Here is a 15,818-nt window from a genome sequence, read left to right as displayed (position 1 = left end):
CAGCAGAAAGCCAGCTTGAAAGGAATTGTATCCCAGGGAGCAATTCCTTTTAAAAGTAAAGGACGTGCTCACAGCTGTGCTCAGGGCTGGTCAGCCTTGCAGAAGCCACTCTGTCTGCTCTGAAGAAGCTGGTTGGTTTTTTTTTTTCCTGCATTAATCCTAGGATACAGCAAACTTTTGCTGCACAACTGTGCTCTCCTTTGATCCTGGAACATGCAATTTCAAGAGATCCTGACCAGCTCACTGACCTTTTGCTTTGCTTTCTTATGCAGCTTCTGTTGCGAGGGTCCTGGTTGGGTGGTCTGATCTGGAGGAATGTTGAATCCACTTGCTTCATCCAGGGCTGCTTCCTCTGTGAGCTGGTGACAAGAGAAAGCAAGAAGCCTCTTGTTTCAAACATAGTCGGGAGCCTCATTCTAGACTCTAAATCTCCTGCCCTTCTCCTTGCTCTCATGCAGTAGCAGGAGATGACAAGTCTGGATACATCTGGTGGTATCCAGCCAGATGTGAGCTTGTTCTGTCTGCACATTGTGAACAGCCAGTGCAGCAGCAGGGGCCTTCAGCTAGCACAGCTAGCAGCAGACCCTCAACATCATGATAATCACACACATGTGGTCTGCAATCAGGCAGAAATTTAAGCACAGAAAACTCATGTCTGCCTGCAAGACAACATGTAGTAATTTTAGAGAAAAATCTAGGCATAAGCTGCACTAAAACAGCAGACATCTCATCTATGGGTCAGGGAAAAGATGAAACAAGTAAGGAAGTACCCACAGAGTGGGGTTGAAGAGGAGACACACGCCACAAGAGACACTAAGCCTGAATGAGAAAGACTGTGTGACAGACTAGAAGTCACGTTTGTCAACAGCCTGTAACTGAATGGCCCATGGGAGCAAGTATTGGAAAAACACTAGGAGGGGGAGGAATGAAACTCTGCTCAGGAACAGAAACGCATCCTTTGCATGCTCACCAGGTAACATACACACTGGGAATAACTGAGAGGAAGACAAACAAGGCCACAGCTGCCACTTCTCACCTGTTGTAGCACTCTGCGAATGGCTTCCTCCTCAGCAACTTCCTCATCGCTGTCAGGAAGTTTATAGGTTTCCAGTGTAACTGCAGGAGTAAGAGACAGGAGACTGTGACCCACACCTGCCTCAAACCTTGTGCCCACTTAGGTGCCAGAGACAATCCCCTGTGGTGTGAGCTGGTTTTGGCATTCTGCCTGTGCCACAGACAGATCCCTTTCAGATGGGCACTCCTCAAAAAGGGTGTTACTATTTGTTTCTAATACTGAAAGAGGGAAGGAAAAAAACCCCACCAAAACCAGAGCTCTGATTTTAAAAGGTTTGTTAACCTTTCCAGAGTATGCTAGAATTATCTCAAAGAAGGGTGAAAGACAAAGCAGTTGGACCTTACAGCTCTGGCCTCTACCTTCAACTAAGATCTTTTGTACTGATTTCATGATCACAGAATCACAGAATCATCTAGGCTGGAAGAGACCCTTGGGATCATCGAGTCCAACCATCTACCCTACTCTAAAGTTCTCCCCTACTACTCTAAAGTTCTCCCCCTGAACCAACTTAACAGACAGAAACAAGTCTCAGTCTGCTTCTTGCAGAGCAGAGGAATTAAATGCATAAAAGCCTCTTGGAAAAGAAATTACTCTGTCACAGGAACGCTGTTCCTCTCCTAGCACTGTGTTCTCACCTGCTACCCACCTTTCTCAGGGTCCTCGCCTCTGAGTGCTGCCAGTCTCTTGGCCACTTGTAGGACCTTTTCCTGCCTCGTGTTCTCTTCCCGCAGTTCAGCAGCAGCTTCTGCCAGAAGTTTATTCTTCTCTTCCTCTAGCTGTTTTGGGTCCAGATTTGCAGGGCAAACACAGTCTTCACTTTCCCGATTGAGATCATTCAATCTTTGGCTGCCAACAGCTGCAGACAGACACACAGAACACGCTGGTGACACAGCAGGACGTTGCTTGGGCACAGACATGACTAAAGCAATGGTATGAGAGCAGCTGGCTGCTCTCTATTAATCCGGGTAATAATGGGAGAAGGCAGGCCACAGTAGGATCTGCACTGTACATGAAAAGAAGAAAGTGAGCTAATCTGTGTTTTACAGTGAGATTAAACACCTCAGAGAGAGAGAAAGCACGGCAGCTAGGAAGGTAAATGGTATCCCAGGTTCCAATGTCTTGTTACAGAGCACAGGTGTGCTAGGAGTAGCAACAGCTCCTCCTCAGGGAAGGGTCACCTTAGAGAAACAGAGAGGAGCAATAACCCTGAGAAGAAGGAACCATCTCCAAAGAGAGACAACGAGACCCAGTATGGAGCTCGGTGGCTGCTCTTGGTCAATTTGGGAGTCCTACCAGGGAGATAAGGACAAACTGGACACCCAGCTCACCTGTAAGCTAATCAGGAAGGCACATATTCCCTTCTTACTATAGCACATACATCATTAGACAGAAAAAGGTCTTTGTAAGCCAAAATAGATACCTTGAGGCTGGACTTTTGGTCTGTAATGCTCATCAATGGCAACTTCCTCAGACAGTTGAGTTAAAAGGTCATCTGTCTGCTGGACCAGGCTTCTGGTATCAGGAGGCTGGTGTACCTAAGAAACAAGGAGGACATGGTAAAAGGCATATGAAACTGGCATGTTCAGAAGAAGGAAAAGTTTGTTAACCAAGATCTCCCTCAGTGGGAACGGCAGAGAAAGATACATCCACTGATCTTGCGAGTCTCAGCTTACAGTTATCTGGTACGAGACTTTCAGGGCTTCATTCTCAGAGGTGCTGAATGTGCACAGCTTGAAAAGCAGTCACCCAAACAAGGCAAAGTGGGGCTGAATATATAGGAATATATACAAGCTGCTGGCTCCCAAACCCAGCTCTGCCTCTACCTCCAATGTAAATAAAGTGCCATTCTCAATAGTGCCAGCCAGCAGCCCTGCTGAGGCCTCTGGTCACAGCTGGGTGAGCAGCACTGCTGGAAAAGGAGCACAAGAAAATGATTTGTCAGGGACAAGATCATTCATACAGGCTTTGAAGGCTCATTCCTCTCTCAGACTAACCACTTGTGCTTCCATTTCTAGAAAAATTAACAGGATTTTGCCCAGCTGGGATGCAGCAACAACTTCAAGATACAATGAGAAGGTAGGGCTGATAAGCGCCAAACACAGAGAACACAGGTCTGAAAAAATATCAGACCACTTAGGTATAACAAATGGATTAAGAGGAAAAAACATACTATCTGTTGTTAAAAATAAACACATGAACTGCATTTGACATAAAGGAACATACTGCATTCAAACTGAAGCAGTGAACTGGTAAAGGCTGGCCATTTGCTTCTGGAGCAATGACAGAAACAGGAAACAGATTCTGAAGGGAGACACCTGGACACAAAGAAGCTGAAGAAGGAAGAAAGGCTAACATGCTGGGACACCAGTTACTGTGTCAGCTCATAACACATTGCTGGCCAAGTAGCTGAAGGAGCTTACAGGTCTGGGAGCCTGGGAAGGAGGATCTCTCCCCTGCAGGACAGCCAACCGGTCCTCCATCTCCTGCGTGGATGGAACAGGTCCCCGGCAGTCGTCCTTCAGGGCAGCCAGCCTAGCTTCGATCTCAGCCTGAGTAGGGATGGACTCTGCAATTCAGAATAACCCAATGGTGGAGATTACTCTATCATTGAAAATAAAAGGCTTCACTTTTTTTTTTTTTTTAATTAAAATGGCATTTTTTTCTGGAATCAGACTCTGAACATTTGAACAAAAACCCACCTCAGACCCTGAGGTGAACGAGGGGTTGTACTGCAGAGACTCAGAGACTAACTTAATGCTAACTGTTATCCTTTTCTTCTGAGTTCTTGCTTCCTTCCCAGTTTATTTCCTAGCTATAAGGCAAGCATTAGAGTAATGTCATTTGGCAGTCAGCTGACTCAGGATACCAGGGATTGGCAGAGAAACAAGTGTGATTTAGGCAGTACAATCCATTGCTCCCATATCTCTTAATATAATCCTACACATCAGACTGAAACCCTCCCCTGCCACACAATGGGACGAGAGGAAATGGCCTCAAGCTGCACCAGGGGAGATTTAGAACCCTCCATGTTTCCCAAGTAGCAGTGTTCCCACCCAAGGCATTTGCAGTATCCTCCAAAACTCACTTGGTTTCCTTTCCTCCCTGAGCCTCTCCAGTCTCTCTGCAATAGCTCTATCCTCTTTTGAGAGTCCCTGGTATTTGGAACCTGCTTGACCCGGGGGTTTTGTAGCTGCCTTCTTTTGTTCTTTCAGCTGTTTTTGCTGAGCCTCAAAAGCTGCTACACGCCTGTGAGAGGGATGGAAAAAGACAAGACAACTGAGAACACAGGTTTAAACCCTGAGATATGAAAACATCCTCTGTGAACCCAACAAGCTATTTGAAGAATATCAGTGTAGCACAGAAGAGAAACCACTCCCTCCTGTACCAGGTTCTCCTATATCAGCATAATGAGGTACTCCAAAGGGAAAACCATAGCTCAAAGGAGCAGCACACCTGGCACCATTTCCAAGTAAACGAGGAATATTTCACCACCAGTTTCCTGTTTCCAAGCCAACCTTGATCAGTTACAGATAAATGTAGGCAGGTGGCTGTTGAGGAGTTTATTCAAAAGGGCACACACTTCACCACCACCCCCAAACAAGCAAAAAAACCCAAACAACAGAACAAAAGCCTCATCCTTAATCTAATTCTGAACAAGCACATACCCACATAGCAACTCCCACTTTCCCTGGTCTCTACAGGGGAAGAGGAGTGAGGGCCTGAAAGGCTACTCTGTGGCAGAAACAACCGTCTGATTGGCAAGTGCAACTCACTTTTTGTAGTTTTCTGGTGGTGACCATTTTGCTGAATCGCGTTGAGATTCCTCTCTGCAAGAGAAAAACAATGATTCCTCTGAACTTAAGATACTGGCAATGCTTCAATCACGTAGTCTCTCAACTCAAAAGGAAGTTATCACTATACCTCCCTCAACCTCCTGGTACAGCCCCTTTCATAACCTCATTCATATGGAGAGCTATCAGCTTATGGAAGATATTAAGATAATACAGCTGTCCGGGAGAGCAAGTGATTTCATTTCTAGTCCTTTGGTCCAGTTGTTTTGCATCTGGACAAAATGTGATTTAATAGGGTCACCAGTGACCCAAAGGAGGAGGGGCTGAAATACCCTGGCCTCCCACAGCCTGCACCTCCCAGTTCAGAGCACGGATAGAGAGTAGTTAGGTAAGACTCCCAGTGTAATTAGTTTCCATGCAGCAGAGCACTCTGAAAGGAGCTGCGGCATGCAAACAACACAGAATTATATAATGCACCAGCTAAACAAAATGTTTTTTAAAAATATTATATAACCACCAGTATCTTCTAGGACACTTGGACACACACACCTTGTGTAACTGTCTTCTACTTTGCTACATTCAGATTTTGCTGCTAAACAACACACTTATTTAAGGTAGCTCGCGTATTTCATTCATTTTTAGAAGTTACAGCTATAAACACTTCTGCAATGTGCTAAGGCTTGTACTGGAACAAACGAATGCAACATTGCCAGTCCACTTTCCAGATCTAGGGTTTCAATTCTGAAAACTATTTGCATGAAGAACAACAATCCATGCAGCTTACAGAGCTGCAGCCTGCATGTATTATCTACCTGCTATCCAGTCAGGGAAGATTTTTTTCTGCTGTAACTCTATAGTATTGGTATTAAACAGATGATAAAAAAAAAAACCACCAAAAGAAACATGGTTTCTGAAGGGAGACACCTGGACACAAAGAAGCTGAAGAAGGAAGAAAGGCTAACATGCTGGGACACCAGTTACTGTGTCAGCTCATAACACATTGCTGGCCAAGTAGCTGAAGGAGCTTACAGGTCTGGGAGCCTGGGAAGGAGGATCTCTCCCCTGCAGGACAGCCAACCGGTCCTCCATCTCCTGCGTGGATGGAACAGGTCCCCGGCAGTCGTCCTTCAGGGCAGCCAGCCTAGCTTCGATCTCAGCCTGAGTAGGGATGGACTCTGCAATTCAGAATAACCCAAGGGTGGAGATTACTTTATCATTGAAAATAAAAGGCTTCAATTTTTTTTATTTTTATTAAAATTGCATTTTTTTCTGGAATCAGGCACCGAACATTTGAACAAAAACCCACCTCAGACCCTGAGGTGAATGAGGGGTTGTACTGCAGAGACTCAGAGACTAACTTAATGCTAACTGTTATCCTTTTCTTCTGAGTTGGGTTGTACTGCAGAGACTCAGAGACTAACTGCTATCCTTTTCTTCTGAGTCCTTGCTTCCTTCCCAGTTTATTTCCTAGCTATAAGGCAAGTATTAGGGTAACGTCATTTGGCAGTCAGCTGACTCAGGATACCAGGGATTGGCAGAGAAACAAGTGTGATTTAGGCAGTACAATCCATTGCTCCCATATCTCTTAATATAATCCTACACATCAGACTGAAACCCTCCCCTGCCACATAATGGGACGACACATCAGACTGAAACCCTCCCCTGCCACACAATGGGACGAGAGGAAATGGCCTCAATCTGCACCAGGGGAGGTTTAGAACCCTCCAGGTCGGCCTCAAGCTGCACCAGGGGAGATTTAGAACCCTCCATGTTTCCCAAGTAGCAGTGTTCCCACCCAAGGCATTTGCAGTATCCTCCAAAACTCACTTGGTTTCCTTTCCTCCCTGAGCCTCTCCAGTCTCTCTGCAATAGCTCTATCCTCTTTTGAGAGTCCCTGGTATTTGGAGCCTGCTTGACCCGGGGGTTTTGTAGCTGCCTTCTTTTGTTCTTTCAGCTGTTTTTGCTGAGCCTCAAAAGCTGCTACACGCCTGTGAGAGGGATGGAAAAAGACAAGACAACTGAGAACACAGGTTTAAACCCTGAGATATGAAAACATCCTCTGTGAACCCAACAAGCTATTTGAAGAATATCAGTGTAGCACAGAAGAGAAACCACTCCCTCCTGTACCAGGCTCTCCCATATCAGCATAATGAGGTACTCCAAAGGGAAAAATGTAGCTCAAAGGAGCAGCACACCTGGCACCATTTCCAAGTAAACGAGGAATATTTCACCACCAGTTTCCTGTTTCCAAGCCAACCTTGATCAGTTACAGATAAATGTAGGCAGGTGGCTGTTGAGGAGTTTATTCAAAAGGGCACACACTTCACCACCACCCCCAAACAAGCAAAAAAACCCAAACAACAGAACAAAAGCCTCATCCTTAATCTAATTCTGAACAAGCACATACCCACATAGCAACTCCCACTTTCCCTGGTCTCTACAGGGGAAGAGGAGTGAGGGCCTGAAAGGCTACTCTGTGGCAGAAACAACCGTCTGATTGGCAAGTGCAACTCACTTTTTGTAGTTTTCTGGTGGTGACCATTTTGCTGAATCGCGTTGAGATTCCTCTCTGCAAGAGAAAAACAATGATTCCTCTGAACTTAAGATACTGGCAATGCTTCAATCACGTAGTCTCTCAACTCAAAAGGAAGTTATCACTATACCTTCCTCAACCTCCTGGTACAACCCCTTTCATAACCTCATTCATATGGAGAGCTATCAGCTTATGGAAGATATTAAGATAATACAGCTGTCTGGGAGAGCAAGTGATTTCATTTCTAGTCCTTTGGTCCAGTTGTTTTGCATCTGGACAAAATGTGATTTAATAGGGTCACCAGTGACCCAAAGGAGGAGGGGCTGAAATACCCTGGCCTCCCACAGCCTGCACCTCCCAGTTCAGAGCACGGATAGAGAGTAGTTAGGTAAGACTCCCAGTGTAATTAGTTTCCATGCAGCAGAGCACTCTGAAAGAGCTGCGGCATGCAAACAATACAAAATTATGTAATGCAACCAGCTAAACAAAATGTTTTTTAAAAATGTTATATAAACACCAGTATCTTCTAGGACACTTGGACACACCACAAATGCATCTTGTGTAACTGTCTTCTACTTTGCTATATTCAGATTTTGCTGCTAAACAACACACTTATTTAAGGTAGTTCGTGTATTTCATTCATTTTTAGAAGTTACAGCTATAAACACTTCTGCAATGTGCTAAGGCTTGTACTGGAACAAACGAATGCAACATTGCCAGTCCACTTTCCAGATCTAGGGTTTCAGTTCTGAAAACTATTTGCATCATTAAACAGATGATAAAAAAAAAACACCAGAAGAAACATGGAGAAAGGCTGCCCTGTTTTCTTAATGGCTTTGACGCTGTAAAGGGAAATCAGAAAATTTCAAAACGGAAAGACTAAATAGGGCATTTTCCTCATCAATAGCTCTGCTGCTTTCATGAACCAGCGCTCCTGAAATGAAAATCTCTGGTATTGAGAGGCTCTTCTTTAGACACCTGCAGAGCCAGAAAATTCCCCACTCACTGGTAAAAATTCCTTGCTATAGGAGAGAAGCGAGGAAGAGTGGTAAGAGAAATGAAAGAAGGAAGAAGATCCACAAGAACTGTTTGAGAGAGGCGTTCTCATGTACACTTGTGCTCTTATGTTACTTCTTCACATATAGAACCCATACTGCTACTGAATTACTCTTTTTTTTTGTTTTCAACAAGCAATCTACAGGTTATATTTGCAAATATTTCTTTTTCTTTCAAAAGCAAACTGATTTTATGCTACAAAATTTTAAGTCTTCAGGCTACACTAAGCAGAGACCCCTCAACAATGAGGATTTGTGTCACTGTTTGCCCACAGAAGTGATAACGCTTTCAACATCGTATTGTCAGGCCATTCAACCACCACGCACCTGAAAAGCCTGCCAGTGCTTTCAAAGGGATGTAGATTTCTGGGCAAAACCATGGTGGGGCTCAACGTGGTCTCATCTAGCTAAGATATCCACAGGCATTCAGTGTCCATGCATGAAAATTTAAACCTGGTTCTTTCAGACTACTCTGTCACCATAGAGAACAGCCTCACAAATCCCAATTTCTATCTTTGGACTGCACAGCTCATATCACAACAGCTCAGTAATGGCCAGCTTGAAACTCCAGGGTCCAGGCAGTGTTCACACACAAGTGCAAGGCACAGTTCTCATAGAGAAAGCTGCAACACAACACTGGGATGCAAAATGAAGAAACAAAGCAAGACACCGTCTTCGGGTGGAGAAACACTCCTGTCTTACCCAGTCAGTTTCCCGTGACACTGCTTGCACACCTTCTGCTGGGTGTTTCCACAGCGGGGAACCACAGCGCTGAAGCTAAGGCAGCCTGAGCAGAACGAGCGCCCGCAGTTCTTGCACCCACACTGCGGAGACACAAGAGAAGGGCAGGACAGGGCTCCATCACCTCGTCACCATACACACCCCCTTACTCTGGCTGGCCACATGCACGAACCAGGCCCATGCCAAGGTGAACTAAAAATAACGCTGGGGCTACACTGATTGATTTTTTTTTTTTTTAGAGAACCATACCATTAGCTGCTGCTGAAGATATGGAGGCTCTGGAGGGCCTTTGAGCGCCCACACATAACTCCTGCTAGGAGCAGAGACACCATTTTGCCCCATAATATAATAGAGCGTGTATGGGGGGAATTCTCTGAGACAACGGCCAAATACTGAATTACAGCGATGATATCTACTGGCTTTATCTATTTTCTTTCTTTTTTTTAGCAGTGATCGCACATATTTAAAGAGATAGGCACCACCAGAGCTCAGTAAACAAGGACAACGCCGCTACGACGCTGGTCGAGAAGGGCCCTGGGCGCCCCGGTTCACCGCCCAGGCCCTCCACAGTGCGGGGGAGCCCGGGGTCCGCCTCGGAGCCGCTCCCGCCCTCTCTCCCCTCGGCCAGACTTGCCTCCTTCTTGAAGACGGAGAACTTGGATGCACACCCATAGCACCGCTTATCCATGGCGCTGCCGGAGGCGCGACGGCGGCCGGGGCTACCTGTAACGGGAAGGCGGCGGCGGCGGCACCGCTTTCACACCCCTCACACACCGGGACGGTGCCGCACGACCCCACGGCCCGCCGCGGCGCACGGCCCGACGGGAGTTGTAGTCTTTCGGGCCGCCCGCCGCGCCTCCCGCTGCCAGACGGTCCTCAACCAATGAACTACATTCCCCAGAATTCCGTGCCGCACGCTGGGAAGGGTGGGATAAAACATCCGGGTCCGCCGCGCGATGCGCTATGGTAGCTGTAGTCTGATGGGGCGGTGACGCCATTTCCCGGCAGGCAGCGCGCACGGCGGCGGCGGGGCTGAGGCGACGGTCGGCCTCTAGGGGAGGTGGCGACGGGCTGGTTGGCCCCATTCGCCACTACGGTGGGCCGGGGAGGCGGGGGGTACGGCACCGCCTCTCCTCGCCAGGAGGACACCCAGGGCGGCCCGCCCGACGCTACGCCTCAGTCTTCCCGCCCCTCGGGGGACGTGGCCTAGCGCTCTCTCTGGGGTGTTCGCTCTTCCCACAGGAACGAAAGGCAGTGCTGCTCTTGAGGTGGGAGAGGTGCAAACACACACACCTGTGCCGTGCTAAGGCCTGTATAGTAATGAGTGAGTGCAGCGTTGGCCAGAGCACTTTCCCGATCCAAGGTTTCAGTTCTGAAAGCTATTTGTGTGAAAAACCTTGTCCTTCATATTTCTCCCTATGTCTTTAAGCAATTACTTCCAGTATGGCATCACTCAGGCTCCCAGTACAGCACACGTACTTACTAGGGTGTTGCATTTTTGCCCATTGGCTGGTTTTGGGTGTTAACATGACAAAAACTATATTCTCTAATCCTGACAGGGTTGCACTCAAGTTACTCTGTTTTTTCTTGTCTTAAACCTGTGGCGAAATCCTGGGTCAGGAGAGCATGACATCAGCTGCACTGCAAAACTCCAGCTATCCCCCGCCAATACTTGTGCCAGTGTTTGCTTATCTTTAGAAGTCAATGTCCTGCAGTGCTTCTAAAAAAAGAGTTCCTGAGTATAGGTCTAGGTACCCTTGGTTCCCATGAGTCATCTTGTTAATCGCATGGGTTTGCAATTACCTTTTGTATGCTTTCCAGTTTAATAGGTAAGTCCACACTGTAAAGACCTACACAATTAAGTTAGGAAACTGACTGGTCTATTCAAGGAAGTAAACTTGTTAATATCTGAAAGGATAAAGTTAAAGGAAAAAAACTGGGGTTTCCCTTATCAAGCATTCGTTTTTTTGAATAGTAAAGAACATTAGAAAAGCAACTGTGTAAAACTCAGAAGCTCAACTTTGCACCTGTCCAGCAATTGTATTAGAGACCATCTGGAAATTCCAGGTACTGTAGGCATAAAGCAGGGAATCAAGACAAATATAAACCAGAATTTACTCAAATAAAAGACTCCATTTGGTGTTGTCTTGGCTATTGAGCTGCTCGATGGGAGAAGAGGAAGAAGAAATTTCAATCTGAATGTCACCAGGTGTAAATTTGGAGGGCCGCTCTTACAAGCAGTGACCCAAAGAACCTTCCAATCCAGAGAGCACCACCAACAGAGGTGCACAGGAGGGAGCAAGACAGTTAAAAAAATTGAACTTACCTGTTTAGAAACGCCTTGGCTGAATTTGCCAGATGGACCTGAGAGTCGTGTCCAGGGCAGGAGAAGACCTTGCTCTCCCATGGTTGGAGAAGACCGAGACAGGTTCACGTTCCCCTGATGGTGTCCACCAGAGGGGGCCCGGGCCACGCAGTTCTTCCAGCTCTGTGCCAGAAGGCCATTTGGCAGCTGAATAGCAGCAGCCTTTTTTTTTTTTTTATTTCTTCTCTTGCCTGCAGATGTTTCCCATGGTAAAGGGAACTCTGATTATTAAAATCCTATGTGACAACTTAGCCCATAAGGTTTTCAATTTCTGTTTGAAGCGTAGGAAAGATTAAATGGTCTTTGGTTCGTATGTCTTCTCCTTGCCAAACTCAGTTGTTGCACAGTAAATGGTACACTCTGTGTCCTACATAGTTATGGCTGCAAATGCTGTGTGCTGCTCTAACTTGCTGTGAAACTGTGCCCCAGTGTATTAGATTATCAAGACGGCCTTGATAATCTTGGGGCTTGATTACTATAGTGGAACGCATCTAGAAGTAAAATTTTTGGCTGGAAAAAGTTCAAATTAATTCAAAATGTGGCCGTCTGCCGCCTCAGTCTCCCAGGCTGTAATGTGTCTGCTTGCAGTTCAGTGTGATAAAAAGGGCAAATCATCACCACAGTGAACAGAAAACTGAGTTTCAGTACGTTCTTGCTGTTCAGAAGGCTCATTTTCTTCTAGATGAGGAACCAACTGTACTATCAGCATGCCAAGAGCTGTCCTCATTGTCTGTCTGGGGTTTTAGTCATACAAGCAAGCATTGTCTCAACCACAGTTATTTACTTATGTAAAGGAAATGTGTCTTAAATTAAATACACACAAAAAAAGACCTATTAGTAGTACATTTTTTGTGTGTTTCTGTACTCCAGGCTGGTTTTCTCCTACAGCAGAAATTGACAGATCTCTGTTCTGGTTTTTACAGGGTATAAAAGCATCCTGCTCAGAGGCCCTGATTTGCCATCTAGATAGGAACCTGGACCATCCCAAAGCAGGTAAGATTGGAATACATGGACACAAACACTCATGTCTCTTCCACACATACAGGCTCGTGGAAGTGGTTCTCTCTTAGCACAGATCTGGTTTTGTATGCAATTAAGGTCATACCTGTTTGTATCATGAGGTATGTACATATAGGAGAGGGAATCATGAGGTAATACATATGTATATTCATCACTCCTAGATACCTTTTTAATATTAAATCCTTACATGTTGGATTTTAAAGGTATGTTAAGTGAACTTTCAGTAGAAACCCTCAAAATCTTCCTGTGGTGATACTTGAATCCTACACTTTTGGCTATACTGTCCATTGTGTCTACTGGCTGGTCATGCTTAATTCATATATCTCAGAATATGAATGTTAATAGAAGCTTATAAATCTTTTTTAATACATGAGCACTGCCTGTTGTGGGAGGATTGTTGTCTATTAGTTACAAGTCCCCTTACACTGTGCGGTTGAATACACCTAAGCTCTCAGCAGGGTTTGTGAATTCTACAGCTTCTTCATTTAAGACTCACAAGTAACTGTGGGTGAAAACGAGCAGCAGTCATTATAAGAAGGATGCCATTCCTGTTTGATGGGCCAGATTTATAGATGACTATAACTGGAGACCGCTGGCAGGAAACCAGAGATTTTAGCAATAATTAGAGGAAAGCTGAAGGGTTTGATATCTGCAGAGGGTCAAGAGGTGGTTTGGAGCATGTGTGGAAGCTCCAGCTAATGTGCATATCCCTTAAGGAAAGCGGTTAACAAGGACCCCTAACAGAACTAGCAAAAAGCAGAACCTTTAGATCTCAGACTGAAAAGCCTTTCCTATGAAAGGGAGAACTAATTCATCACATTATATTTCAGCCTGTCTGTACGTTCAGGAACGCATTTCTACATCGCTGTTGTTGAATTCATGTTCTCAAAACAAATGAGATTGGAGCCTTTAGCCAGGCTGTGTGCCCTCAGGGCTTACAACTTGCCTGCAGGAAGGGCTTGCTTACAAATAAAACACCCTGATTGAGTCACATTGCCATGTCTCAGACTTCTGCTTCAAACCATATTTCTAAGGAAAAGTTACAGGACCAATATTCCTGTATTGCTGTTTCAACATGTTCACACTCCTTTACCAAATATCTTAACATCTAAAACATTGGACCTATGCAGAGCCCCACATCTGGGGAATTTAAAGTAATACTCAAGTTACAAAGCTGTTCAGCACTGTATATTTAAGATCAGGACCCATTTAACTTTGCATACAATGACAATTGTCACAGGGTTAGTACTTTTGCACCTCCACAAAAGTCCTCAGACTCAGGGAGAAGAATTAGCTTTTGTACAGTCTGAAGCTGAGGTTAGAAATAGAGTTTAATTTTCTCTCGTGCTGCTGAAATTGTTATATCCTCCAAAAAGGTGAGCCAAATTAAATGAAGGAATACTTTTCATAGCCAGAAGACAGGAACTTGTAACATGCACTTTCCCACCATGATGCAAGCAAGCTCTAGACCCTGCTGTCCACAACTTATCAATTATAATTCTTCTGAGGGTGAAAATTAACCAGTGCTTAAAAAGGAAAACATTACAAACTCTTAAACAAGAAAAGTCAGCATAATTCAAAATTTTCTTGGCTGCCTTCCTAGCACCAGTAAAGCAAACTGGCATTTTCTACATGCTCTTCTTCACAAAGGCATAAATGTAGCAAGAACTTTTATTATTTATTACATCTTGGCATCTTCCAGTTTGGCATTTAGCTCTGAATACATCAAGTCAAGGCAAAGTGTTAGCTGTCTACAGTGGTGATTTCTTTCTCCGCTTCAGATGTCTTCTCAGAGGTGGAAGATTTCTCTCTACTGACAAGGTTACTTCACACCAAGTATGTTCTCCAAAGTTAGTGACTCTATTTACATTTGGTGGACTTTTCAGGCCTCATTTTAAAAAAAATATTTTGGCAATACCCCACAGACCATTTCAATACCTGACTCAGGCTGCAACAAAGTAGCAACAATAGGTGCTCCACTCTGGTCCCTCTCTCTCACTGCTTATTTCAGCCACTCTTAATTGTTTCTTTAGTGAAATCTGTTCTCTGACCAGGTTCATCTCAGAGAGAAGCAGTGCAATTCTCTGAGATGAGATGCTGTACAGACATCCTAGTTTGCACCTTCAGTGTAAAGTGGTGATTTCCAGGCTAAGCTAAGGTGCCTGCGCGAACTGTAGGAGTAATCTTGGCTTCAAAGCATAAACAAACATGTGTCTGAAGGTTCTTCTGTATGCATACAGAGTAATCTTGGCTTCAAAGCATAAACAAACGTGTCTGAAGGTTCTCCTGCATGCACACTAGAATGCACGTTAGGGTTGGGTAACAACATTTGGCAGAACACAGGTTGAAGTTGCTACACATTCTGAAATTTTTACAGGCACAGTTTCTAACACTAGAAGTTCTTGAACATCTGCTTCCATAGTTTCAGTTCTGCTTTTGTATTTCACCAGGTGACACCAACAATGGGAATGCTACCACAAAAAGCTTACAGTCCCACGGGCAGGAATGTTTTTGTCCATAATTCACCATGCAAATGACACCACTGTAGACGTAAGACTATTCTGCTTTTGTATTTCACCAGGTGACACCAGCAATGGGAATGCTACCACAAAAAACTTACTGTCTCAGACAGAAGCATCCCACGGGCAGGAATGTTTTTGTCCATAATTTACCATGCAAATGACACCACTGTAGACGTAAGCCTAAAAGATCAAGCTTCAAGCTTGTTAAAGCTATAAGGGAGCTACATCTTCTGCTTTTGTATTTCACCAGGTGACACCAACAATGGGAATGCTACCACAAAAAGCTTACAGTCCCACGGGCAGGAATGTTTTTGTCCATAATTCACCATGCAAATGACACCACTGTAGACGTAAGACTAAAAGATCAAGCTTCAAGCTTGTTAAAGCTGTAAGGGATCTTCTCAGAGGTGGAAGATTTCTCTCTACTGACAAGGTTACTTCACACCAAGTATGTTCTCCAAAGTTAGTGACTCTATTTACATTTGGTGGACTTTTCAGGCCTCATTTTAAAAAAAATATTTTGGCAATACCCCACAGACCATTTCAATGCCTGACTCAGGCCACAGCAAAGCAACAACAATAGGTGCTCCACTCTGTTCCCTCTCTCTCACTGCTTATTTCACCCACTCTTAATCATTTCTTCAGTGAAATCTGTTCTCTGACTGGGTTCATCTCAGAGAGGAGCAGTGCAATTCTTTGAGATGAGATGCTGTACA

General features: G+C 44.9%; 1 protein-coding gene across 1 annotated transcript in view; it reads right to left on the bottom strand.

The window, feature by feature from the left end:
• Positions 1-9,975, bottom strand: part of ZFYVE19 (zinc finger, FYVE domain containing 19) — a 38,145-nt gene extending 28,170 nt beyond the window's left edge. Inside the window, exons 1-9 of the mRNA XM_014950325.1 lie at positions 9,830-9,975; positions 9,157-9,278; positions 7,382-7,435; positions 6,694-6,854; positions 5,896-6,041; positions 2,496-2,610; positions 1,722-1,931; positions 1,037-1,116; positions 249-359 (exon numbers count right to left, since the gene is read on the bottom strand). Of these exons, the coding sequence (XP_014805811.1) occupies positions 249-359; positions 1,037-1,116; positions 1,722-1,931; positions 2,496-2,610; positions 5,896-6,041; positions 6,694-6,854; positions 7,382-7,435; positions 9,157-9,278; positions 9,830-9,883 (1,053 nt within the window). The 5' untranslated portion in view covers positions 9,884-9,975. The remainder of the gene's footprint in view (positions 1-248; positions 360-1,036; positions 1,117-1,721; positions 1,932-2,495; positions 2,611-5,895; positions 6,042-6,693; positions 6,855-7,381; positions 7,436-9,156; positions 9,279-9,829) is intronic.
• Between the last annotated feature and the right edge of the window lie 5,843 nt (positions 9,976-15,818).

This window comes from Calidris pugnax, unplaced genomic scaffold, assembly GCF_001431845.1.
Source record: "Calidris pugnax isolate Ruff unplaced genomic scaffold, ASM143184v1 scaffold68, whole genome shotgun sequence".
Lineage (NCBI taxonomy): Eukaryota > Metazoa > Chordata > Aves > Charadriiformes > Scolopacidae > Calidris > Calidris pugnax.
The sequence above is the reverse complement of the archived record's forward strand: the minus strand, read 5'-3'. Positions and strand labels throughout refer to the sequence as shown.